At 47.9% G+C, this 12,009-nt stretch overlaps 1 protein-coding gene across 1 annotated transcript in view; it reads right to left on the minus strand.

Annotated features, from left to right (window-relative positions):
• Positions 1–12,009, minus strand: part of Sorl1 (sortilin related receptor 1) — a 158,410-nt gene that overhangs the window by 52,195 nt on the left and 94,206 nt on the right. The window contains exons 22-24 of the mRNA XM_050120095.1: positions 5,823–5,996; positions 3,790–3,903; positions 477–599 (exon numbers count right to left, since the gene is read on the minus strand). Coding sequence (XP_049976052.1) covers positions 477–599; positions 3,790–3,903; positions 5,823–5,996 — 411 coding nt within the window. The remainder of the gene's footprint in view (positions 1–476; positions 600–3,789; positions 3,904–5,822; positions 5,997–12,009) is intronic.

Genomic DNA, 12,009 nt, shown 5'->3' on the forward strand with positions numbered 1-12,009 from the left:
ACTATGGCGCACACACTCACATAGACATCATAAACACACACAATAATAATAAAATGAAAAATACAAAGAACTCTTGAATTCACTCAGAAAAACACATCCTTGCTTTCACCTCTCACTATACCTTGCCCAAAAGAGAAAGCAGGACCCATTTTTCAGATTGGAAAACAAAGGCTAATCAAGAAGTGATGAAGGGTGAGTCTAGATGCCATCTCCTAACCAGGAACCCAACATCCTATCTAGCCAGAGATAAGTGTTTCCAGAGTAACTGAATACCCATGAGAGAAAGTGAAGGGGCACAACAAAAGCTAGGCAGAGGGGAAAAGTGACTGGCCCCTGCCAGGAGGACAGAAGTGGGCATGCAGCTGGAAGACGCTAAATCCCAATCATCCATTGGAAATGCTCTACTCCAACCCACCACGCCCACTCACATAGCCCTGGGAGCAGCATGCCCCCCGCCCCCAAGAACATGCCCTTACCACAGTGGCTCTCATCACTGTTGTCTCCACAGTCATCTTCAAGGTCGCACTTATAGGAGAGCGGAATACAGGTCCCAGACTCCTGGCACCGGAACTGAGTGTCTGCATCACAGACCGTGGTTGCTACAGAGGGAAAGAGAGGATACATTATATCAGTTCATCCATTTGCCTACAAACCTCCCAGCAGCAGAGCAGTTAAAACAAGAGGCAGGCAGGCTTCAGTTAGTAACAAGAACTAAACCCAGGCCTCATGACAGAAACAAATAGGAGGGAACCTGAAATCCACACAGCAGGTAAAGGCTCCTGGGCCAGCCATAGACAGACACAGGGCCTAGAACGTAGACACTGCTGGCTGGGTGGGAGAGGAGGGAGGGGCTGGCATGGTCCCTAAAATCCTCCCAGATTGTGAAGCACTCTGCCCAAGTGAGTGGCATAAACCACGTTGTCTACAGAGCTACCACAAGGGAAGTTCAGCCCTGGGCCAGCAGCTGGCACATCATACAGGTGAAGGAGAGCGTAGCTAGACTCCTGCAGCAGAAACAAGTGTGTCTGCACACAGTGATGGCTGGGGTTCGAATCCTAGCTCTAACTCTTCCCCAGGCAATTCTAACCTCCCTAAGCTGCCGTGTTTTCTGTAGCAAAGTGAAGGTCAGGTAAACTGCACCAAGCACTGGTACCTGGCGGTAGTACTGTGGAGACAGGGTTCCAGCCACACCCTATCAAGCAGGCTTTAGAGACAAAGGACTCCTGATAGGTGTCTCTTTTCTCCCCCAACATGCTTCCTGCCATAGGGGTGGGTAGGGAAACAGATTAACTCCCTTTCCTAAACAGAAATGTCCTAGCTGATCCGGAAACCCCAAGGCCCAGAGGAAGGCCCTAGGGAGCCTTGCAGGGAAGGGACGCTGCTCTCCTGCCGAGCTGCTGAGGAGCTGCCACAAAGAGCAGGACAGAATCTTGCAGCAGAGGGTGGAGGCGCGCGGTAAAATGAAACTCCAAAAGGCGGCATTGCTGTTGGACGTCCCAGCAGCTCTTATTTGAGGTTCCATTTCTTCCCTGTAATTGAGCTCGTGGTAGGAGGCAGGGGATGAATACGAAATGACAAGACTGTAGGGGATTCACGTCAAAACCTGAGTGTCTGACATCCACCCAGCTGGAGGAGTCTGTTTAACGGGGAGGAAAATGACTGACAATATCCCTCCCAAGTCGCCTGCAACCCCCCTCGTATTTTCTCCGGCAGCTGGCAGGGTGTCTCTGTAGTTCACCCCATGCCACAGCACCCTGCCTTGTTCTGCAACCTGGCCTGCGGACAGGGCTTGGCTCGCCATCTGGAGAGGCATGTCACTCCTCACTAAGGAGAGGCTGTGAGGGACAGATCCAGCCCCTCTGTCCTGATTCCCAGGAGAGAGGTTTTACACTCACTCCTTATCACCTTATCACATCCCATGTGACATGTGGGGACCTAAGCCAAGTGGGTTCACACATGTGAGAGAGAGGAGAGCAGAAAGCTTGAGTAGGGACAAGATGGGGGGGGGGCTGTCAACCTCAGCTGACAGTCACACCAAATCAGGAAGAGGGCAGACATCCCCATATTTCACACACTTCACGGGTCCAAACTGGAGAAAGCTATCACAGGGCTAGGTCTGTGGGAGGACAGTGCTGAGGCTCGCAGTCCCCTGTGCAAACACAGAAGCTCCTGTCCACCCATTGAGCTATTAGGAGACTCTGAACCTGGGGCACAGGAACGGTCTGCTGCCTCATGTCCTACACATGTGGAAACTAGCCTGCATCTCTTTACTTCTGCTATGCCTACTGTTTATGTGAAGGCACGTGGGGACCCAGCATGTGCTCCACAGAATGCCAGGGCCTTACAGTTCTCTTTGCCAGAGAGCCTCTGGGTAGCCAGGGGTAATGGATTTGAAAGACAGACCTGACTGGGTGTCATTACAGTTTCTCTCTCATCCAGTTCATCCCACCCACTATTTATCCTTCCAAAAGGTAACTTCTTATCACGTCACATGGGTGGCTCCCATTTGCCATTCCAAGAATACCCAGAAAACTGTTGATCACAGTTATGTCTTGCATGCTACCTCCCCTGTCATCCACGAGACTGGGGAGCATGTGGCTCCCATGCCCATCACTTTCCTCCTTCCACCTTTGCTCAGTGTTCCCCTTGCTCCTCAGAACCCTCATTCATGCCAAATGGAGTTGATATGGGTGCCTTTCCTAGATGGTTCAGTCCTGTCCATCACAGCACACTGCTGTGGGATAATGCTCCTGTACACGGCAAAGATGCTGATTGGCCAGTAGCCAGGCAGGAAGTATAGGTGGGGTGAGGGGGAAGAGGAAAGACAGAGAAAGATGAGAATGCCTTACTGAGAAAAGGTACCAAGCCACGTGGCTAAACATAGACAAGAATTATGGAGTAATTTAAGTTGTAAGAGCTAGTTAATCATAAGCCTGAGCTAATAGGCCCAAACAGTTTATAATAAATATAAGCCTCAGTGTATTTCTTTGGGACTGAACAGCTGCAGGACCACGCAGGACAGACACTTCTGTCTACAGCATCTACTCTACTCCACCCTCCAGTAACTTCTCAAGACACAAAATTCCCTACCTACATCCAGCTCAGCAAAAGAGCCTGAGACAGGGCTGTTAAATAAATATCTGTGAGTATATGTCTTTATAAAGAGACAACAAAGCTATTAAAACTGAAGCTAGGAAAGAAGAGCAAAGACAAGCAAAGTCTGCCTCCAGACCCTATGAAATGGAGCTGGACCCTAGAAGCAATAAAAGGTCATTTTTACATGATATACCTTCCAACATTTCCCCACATTCTGGGCCCACTAGCAGTAAGATTAGATATAACCATCTCCCTTCAGCCTGGCACGCAGCCTGCATTAGCTAGCTGAAGCAGCATAAGAGGACCTGTTACCTGGCTTTGACATGTCCGAGTATTAAATTTACAAATCAAATAATTCACCTGTCATCCACTCCAGAGTTACCAGCTGTGTGACAGTGCACACACCAAGATCATGACCCACACTGCAAGTCAGCTCAGTTTCAGCCTTGAAGGCTTACATGTAAATAGTCATACGACTTAAATTTACATATGTACTATAAAATAATAAATCTAACATATATTTACAGCTGTTTTTTTATGCCGCCTAAATCCCATCCATTTAGAGAAACACCACAACAAAAGTGGCCAGGCAGTATCCTAAACCACAGGCCACAACCCAGAAGGACCAGTCAACCTCCTGAGCAAGGGTTCGTGTTTAATATCCTGGAAATTCTCCCGCGCCTGGAGACTCACGACAATTTCTCTCGTCACTCATATCTCCGCAGTCATTGTCGAAATCACACCACCAAATGCTGTTGATACAGTTGCCGTTGCTGCAGCGATACTGGTTGCGAAGACAGGTGTTCTCTAAACAAGGGGGCGGGGTGGGGTTGAAACCTGTGTTATTCTCAGCACTGACCACAACACTTTCCCTTTTCAGTTTCCATTTCTCTTCCCCCTACACCACTCCACTACAGATAGGACAGAGTGGGGAGGGAAGGCCAAGAGACCGCACGTTCACGTGCATAGGAGGCAGAAAATACCCTCACCCCACCCCCACCCCCAGAGTCTCTTTCTTTTTCTTTAAATTAAAACTGAAGATGAGGCAGACTGCAAGTATTTAGAGGTGATTACTATGAAGAATAGGAAAACGCTGACACCAGATGGGTCTATTGGGGAACAGATCTTGCCATCAGCAAAAGTAAAATATAAATTACACAAACGAGCCTTCAAGTGGCTGTGTCTACAGAGTATCAGACATACCCAGGCGATGCATCCACAGATATAATATACACCTAGCTGGCTCTCTGTACTCACAGTTTCCATATTCAAGACTCAGCTAATAGAGCACCAGAAGTATTTTGGGGGAAACTGCATCTGTACTGAACATGACAAACTTTCACCTCCGTAGTATCATTCCCAGTTCAACACCCATCTGCATAGTATGTACACTGCAGGAGGTCTTCCTAACAACCTAGAGGTAGCTGCAGGTATACACCAAATTGGACACAGGTTACAAGCAAATACTACACTATTTTATATAAAAGGACTTGAGAATCCATGGAATTTAGTATCCACAGAAGTCATAGATCCTGGGTTAGGAAAGAATGATTCTGTGTAGTTACATAGCTATACATACATTAATTTAATAACTTAGCAGCTTATTAAGAATTCAGTAATATGACATTTGTTCTTTCTTTCTTTCTTTCTTTCTTTCTTTCTTTCTTTCTTTCTTTCTTTCTTTCCCTTTTCTCCCCCATGGCTTCTTCAAAGCAAGGACTTCTATAGGACACAAAAGCACTGTTGAGCACTGGGCCAAGGCCTGTGTGGACAATCAAAAGCATTCCAGTGTTGACTGGAGAAACCCTTTTGCCTTCTTCTTATAATTCACTGTTGACTTTCTTTCCAGATAGCTTTAAGATGCCATTCAGAACATGAAAGGAAGCCTCCTGCTTCTGAGAAAGGAGGAGAGTCATCTCCTCTCCACTTGTATTTTCTAAGGAAGCAGGATGATAAGGCTCCCATTGTAATCTTGCCTGCCCTGGCCTCAGAGAAGTGTGGCTAGAATTACAGAGCAAATAGGACCCGAAGAATACAGAAACACAGGAAGCCAGCCATCAATTCAAGTACTTCGCGCCAAGACCACCTTGCCTGGGCTCTCCCCGATAAGAATATGAGTTTAGGGACTGAGGCGTTGGCAACAAGCAACAAGACAGGCGTGGGAAGGGGGTGTCAAATTCTCATAGGAAAAGATTTTAAAACCATGTATCCAAACTCAAACTGGCTAAAGACAAGACTTCTCCTGTCATTTAATCGCTCGCAGTTTGAAAGTCGAGACTTTTAGAGCCCGGCCAACACTGATCTGAAAGTCTGAGCGATTCCCAGCTCTGAGACGGCAGACAGAGTGGTCTGCTCTGACAGAGTTTAGCCAGCTGCGTTTGGAAGGCAAGCTGCTTCAGGGTTTTCAAGGCACATGTTGGAGAACCTGTGCGAGAGGGGTAGATAAGGAGAGAAATGAACGAAACAAGAGGAGGTTGGGCCTGAAGAAAGCTTGTGTCATTTGTCATTAAACCAAGGGGCACAGCTATGCCCTTTATATAAATAAACCTAGGATTCTTGTGAGTGGGACTAAAGAGTCAGAGACCTTAGAGTCCAAACCAGAACCTCTCACTAGTACCCAATGGGTATCATTTCTACTACGTGGGACATTTTCTAATAACCAAAAGCTAGGAAACACTGAGATCAGGAGGGAAGGGGGAGAAGAGTGGGAAGGAATGGGGCCACACCTTCTTTGACACACGTGTTGTTCTTCTTCTGGTAGCCCTGAGGGCAGTCACACATCAGGTCCCCAGAGGGCAGGACACTGCTGGTCACACCTTCTGGACACCTGCAGCTTCTGCTGTTGTTGGCCTTAGGAAGACACAGCAGGCTGCAGGGCTGAGGTACACAGGCATTGCTTCCTGGAGAGAAAATACAAAAAATAGAAGTTGGGTTAACACACACATTGGGGAGCCAAAGAACATGAGCCACTGAAGGTCATCTTACAGGATGCGGCAGTGGGGAGCCTAGGAAGTCTCTGGATAAACCTCTGTTCAGAGCCCTAGGAAGGAGCCTACTCCTCACAGTAAGGGCTTCTCAGTGACTAGTTCCCACAAGTCCTTGGGCCCATGGAGCTGGAAAAGATGGCTCTAAAAGCACTTGTTGCTCCGTTAGAAGACCTGGGTATCATTCCTAGCACCCACGTGGTTCACAGATGATTTACAACCATCTATGACTCCAATTCTATGGTACTGATGCCTCCTTCTGACCTCTGTGGGTGCCAGGCTCATGTGTGGTCACACACTTACCTGCAGGTAAACACTCACACATGTACAAAATTTAAAAGATGGCTGGGGCTCAAGGGAAGCAGATGTTCCTCCTGGTGGATGGAGCTGAGTTACTGAAGGCTCAGACATCAACCAGGAAGTTGGAGTGAGGAGGAGGGTTACAGATCGGGACCTAAAGTGGTCCCAGAAGCCTAACCAGTGTGTAAACTGTAGCTGTGGCCAATCTGCAAGTCCAGTCTACAGAGTCAGGATAGTGAAGGAGACATGGAGACTCTTCTATGTCCTTTTCACAGCCCCAGCAAAAGGAAAGGTGACTTTCATGCCCACCTGCAGTCGCCTGAAGGTTTGGGCAGATCTCCCATCTTTGGGTCCTTACTGCCTCCTTTGTCTTTCAATAACATTTTTAACCTGTTCCAGCTTGAATGGGTTTGTGCAAATGCCCTTCATCGAAATATCTACCTAGGTAATGGTCTCCCCTTCTCAAGTCCTTTGTGCCACAGCACAGCTAACTGGCTGAATGAGGAACCACACAGAAAACTGATTAGCCACTATCATGCATTAAATCTACAGAAGGGTCAAGCCCAGTACTGATCTAACCACTATACTGATCTTTCCCTTGGGTCGGCTTAGTAAAAAGCATGCTGGAGAACATGTCCGAAATGCTTCACGGCACTCTTGGGGTCTCACAGATAGACAGACACGGCCAACTTGCTTTCCTGCCCCCCACTTTTCCAGTAGAAGTGGAGGATACCACACCTACTTTGTAACAACCAGCAGGACACAGCGATGGAGAGGTAAAGGCACCGAAATCGTAAAATCCTTGCACTCTTTTGTTTTGCCTGTAGCTTTTAATCATAAAACTGGGGAAAATAAACATTGAAACCCTTTATAAAACTCAAACTTCTGGTTTGGTTGAATCATTTCATTTCACGGACGAAACTCCTCACACACCTCCCAGAAATCCATATGATCTCTTTCCATGCACCCAAGACATAAGCTAAGTTGGGCCTCTGCTGGGAAACAAATTTCATAGATATTTTAGTTTCTTTTCCTGTTACTGATAAAAAGCAACTTAAAGGAGAAGGGCTTGCTCTGGCTTACAGTCACAGGGTACAGTCTATCACAGAAGAGGAGTCATGGAAGGGAGAGCTGCAGGCAGCTGAACCCTTTGCGTTCAAGGCCAAAAAGCAGAGACGATGGTGCAATGTTGATGTTCCCCTCCCTTTGTTTATCTATAAAGCTAGGATCCCAGCCAGGGTATGGTGAAACCCACAGTGTGCAGAGCTTCCCAGCTCAACCAATGTGCTGGAGATAATTCCCAGCAGATACTCCGAGAGGCCCGTCTCGACTGTGATTCTAGATTCTGTCAGGCTGACAATTAGCAGTAACCGCCACTATAGATGGTCGTTAGTATTGGCAAGGGCCTTGGGGGTGTTGGCAACTCAACAACTTTAAGTGGTATCACAAAGAAAACGGAGGGTGATTTAACAACGATGTCATCTTGATGCTAAGAAAAAGAGAGTATGAGGCACTATACATACAAACACACACACACACATAAGTATATATGTGTACACACATGCGCGTGCACATAGAGAGTGATGTTTCATTCACATGATATAACATTCAAAGACTCCAGCAAATGACTCAGTCCACCATAACAGCCTCATTACCAGAGGAGACCTGCCAGCTGACCAGATCAGAATCCCTAGACACCACCTTTCTCTGACATCTGTGGGATCCAGGATTCCTTCACCTCAAATACCATAGCCCTCACTATAGGAGTTGACACAGGGCCACTCCTAATGACAAACAACTCAAAGCAGGTATGACGAGATGGGTTGTTTATGCCCCAAGCAAAAGCGGGCTGACAGGCTAAGCCCCTTAAACATGCTCAGTTCTAGGATGACATCTGCACATGAACTGTGTCCATAAAATAGCATAACAGGCATGTTCACATGCAGAATGAATAACTGTTCATGTCAAAGAAGCCACAGTGTGGGTCCTACTTAAAGATGCTGATCCAGGGCCGGGCGGTAGTGGCACACACCTTTAATCTCAGTACTCGGGAGGCAGAGGCAGGTGGATCTCTGTGAGTTCGAGACTAGCCTGGTCTATAAGAGCTAGCTCCAGGACAGGCTCCAAAGCTATGGAGAAACCCTGTCTTGAAAATAAAAAAAAAAAAATGCTGACCCAGGCAAAGACGGATGGCACTGCAATATGAGAGGTCATACAGGGCTAGACCAAGCAAGCCGCCAGGTTTGAGGACAGGAATTGGGCAGGGCAGAGCATCCCAGCTGGCACCAAGCTCAGAACAGAAGACGGGAGTGCTTCATGAGAGAGCCCGAACAGAGATGGAGGGAGAACCCATCACAGACCTGTCACAAAGGATACCACAATGTGCAGTACGATGGCCATCAGGCCAGGGAAAGAAGAGACAAATGCCCCTTAACGGCCCTAGCCAGCGATGTCTTCACGAGGCATACTCAGGACATTTTCAGATTCTCTCTTTGGAAAATTCCTCTAGAATCAATGTAAGAGCCAAAAACCGACAGCATCTCACTTAAGTATTTAAATATTTGGGAATTACCAAATTCATGTAGCCTCAAGAAACAGATACCCACTCCGACTGCAGATGCTTGGAAGCTGTGTTTACAGTAGGCTCTCGAGAGGAATTGAAAGAACTCTGAAATGCAGACTTCTCATGGCAGCATCAATCGAAGAGGCCCATAATCTTGCAAAATGACCCCTTTAAAGGACAAAAGAGAAACTTCCTACAGAACCAGCAGTAGTAGCTCTCCCTAGAAATCAGCCAGAGAGCAAAACCAGAAACATCTTTACTAGCCACCAAGTATCTCAAACCCACACAAACCCAACTTTGATTGCAGGTCGGCAGCCACCAAACTACAGATTTCTAAACAAAAAGTCACATTCCCAGGGCTCTGCCACCCCAGCCACCGCTGGCAGAGGGCGCGAAGCTTGATGGCTTCGCAAACGTTGACATTTCAGACTTGCCTCGAGTTCTCACCAGGCAGGTTACGGAACCAGGCTTTCACACGGGCGGCAAAGACAACGGGAGTATGCAAAGACGTGTGGATCTGGGAATGGTCAATGACAATCACTCAGACCTGTGAAGCACCTTAGTACGGTGCGAGGGACAGAGCTGTCCCCTAAAAATGCACCTACCATTATCTTACACTTGGCAAATGGAAAACCCTACATGTATTAGGAAAGAATAACAAAAATATTGAAGGTGGATGGCCAGGCACTGCATCCTGCACTGGGATACCCTCTCAGGGAGCTACCGAAGGAGGGAGGTTAAAGTGAACAAGCTTAGGGCCGAGGGGCCTGCACGGCACCAGTAGCCAGAGTCATCACTGAAGCATTAACTCAAACTGTCCAGGAGGCTGGGCGCTTGCTGGAAAATTCCTGCTCAGTATAAAGGAAGGATACAAGAAAACCCCAAATGGGGAGCAAAGAGACACATTAAGTGCAACCAGGCCAAAGTGACAGTCACCCCTGATCTTGCATCTCTGTCTGTGTCTTCCCACCAGCACCTCTCTCTCAAACCACACCTTCCTCAGGTCTAGACACACACCCCAACCCCTGAATTATTCTTCTCCAGCTAGTTTAAGTGACAGTCACTCTTTAGGACATGAAAAGGAAATGACGACTATGCTGAGACCCTGTCCAGCAGACAGACTACAGGGGTTCAGACTGACTGCTCCCCAGCTGTGTGTAGGCTGGGTGTGACTGCTTCTCAGCTGAGACCCTGTCCAGCAGACAGACTACAGGGGTTCAGACTCCGATGCTCCCCAGCTGTGTGTAGGCTGGGTGTGACTGCTTCTCAGCTGAGACCCTGTCCAGCAGACAGACTACAGGGGTTCAGACTGACTGCTCCCCAGCTGTGTGTAGGCTGGGTGTGACTGCTTCTCAGCTGAGACCCTGTCCAGCAGACAGACTACAGGGGTTCGGACTGACTGCTCCCCAGCTGTGTGTAGGCTGGGTGTGACTGCTTCTCAGCTGAGACCCTGTCCAGCAGACAGACTACAGGGGTTCAGACTGACTGCTCCCCAGCTGTGTGTAGGCTGGGTGTGACTGCTTCTCAGCTGAGACCCTGTCCAGCAGACAGACTACAGGGGTTCAGACTGACTGCTCCCCAGCTGTGTGTAGGCTGGGTGTGACTGCTTCTCAGCTGAGACCCTGTCCAGCAGACAGACTACAGGGGTTCAGACTGACTGCTCCCCAGCTGTGTGTAGGCTGGGTGTGACTGCCTCTCAGCTGTGCTTGGGTTCCTGGGCTAAGAAGCAGCCAAGACGGGATGTGGAGAGCCCGAGACAATCAGATCCACTGGGAACAGTCTATAGAAGCTGCTGGGCACACACCCAGCAGGCTAGGAGCATTAATAAAAACAGATTTATGCTGGACTAGGTGGCTTCTTCGAGAACAGACTGTGGCTTGCAAAGTGGAACAGTGGGGGTGGTGTCCTCCATCACAGGCCTAGAGAGAATGTTACTGAGGTGATAAGCAGGGCCCCATCATCTCTTGTGACTTCGTAGATCGGGTGTCTCTCAAGGTTAGCTGGAGTGGCATAATCCTGTTCAAAAAACCAAAAATCTAAAACCACACAAAACCATAAAAACAGGTGCCTCCTCTAAAAAAAAAAAAAAAGAAAAGAAAAGAAAGAAAAAGTGGCTTCTCCATTTAGTGGCAGCCACTAACACTGGTGAGAACTTTGGGAAGACTAATTAATATCTATGATTTCTTTCTTGGTTCTACAAATTGTGGATCATGATACCCCCCCACACACACACACACACGTCGTGAAGCCACACAAACACTATTGATTTATATTTGGAGAGCTTTCTCATGCAGTCTTCTTTAGTTCCCAAGGGATAACAGTGGTTATCTATAACTGTATTATTTTCCCTGTCAATTTTCTCTTCATGTGGTGAGCCAATAAGCACAACCATATAGTTCAAGATAGGGAACCCGGTAGTATGTCAACAGAGGCAAGCCGGCAGACCCAGGAAGCTACTTAATCCTGTGGAGATAAGGAAGGCTTGCTTAAAGGGACTATTTTTCCTGGCAAAGCCTCAACTTTCTCCTGGAGAGCCAGGAGTCTCCTTCAAGATAAGCAAGCAGGCATTCAAGGAAGAAAGAAAGCTACCACAATCCCAACCATGGCCTGTAGGAGCAGCAGGGCAAACCTTGATGGGAGGTTCTGGAACCCTGAGCCAACAGTTCTACAAGAAGAAGCACAGCCAGGAGTGTGTGGTGCTCACCTGTAAACCCAGAGCTCAGTGAGCTGAGTCAGGAGGATTGAGAGTTCCAGGAAAACCTAGGCAACATAACTCTGTCTCAAAAAAAAAAAAAAAAAAAAACCAGAAAGAATGTAATTCCAGCACTTGGGAGGCTGAGGCGGGGGGATGGCTAGCCTGAGTCCCACAGTGAGTTTCAGGCTAGCCTGAGCTGCCATGTGGGGATTTGCATCTAAATAAAAATAAGTAGCATGAAAACGGAAGCTCTTCCCCTCTCTGGCCATCCCTTCTTTCAACAGATAAGAAGTGAGCGCCTGCTAACCGCTATGCACTGGTGAAGCATTAAGAAGAGAAGGTCGGACTTCATTCCCTGCGGAGTAGACGTT

The sequence above is a fragment of the Alexandromys fortis genome, unplaced genomic scaffold (assembly GCF_014885135.2).
Source record: "Alexandromys fortis isolate MF-2015 unplaced genomic scaffold, M_Fortis_MF-2015_v1.1 scaffold_190, whole genome shotgun sequence".
NCBI lineage: Eukaryota > Metazoa > Chordata > Mammalia > Rodentia > Cricetidae > Alexandromys > Alexandromys fortis.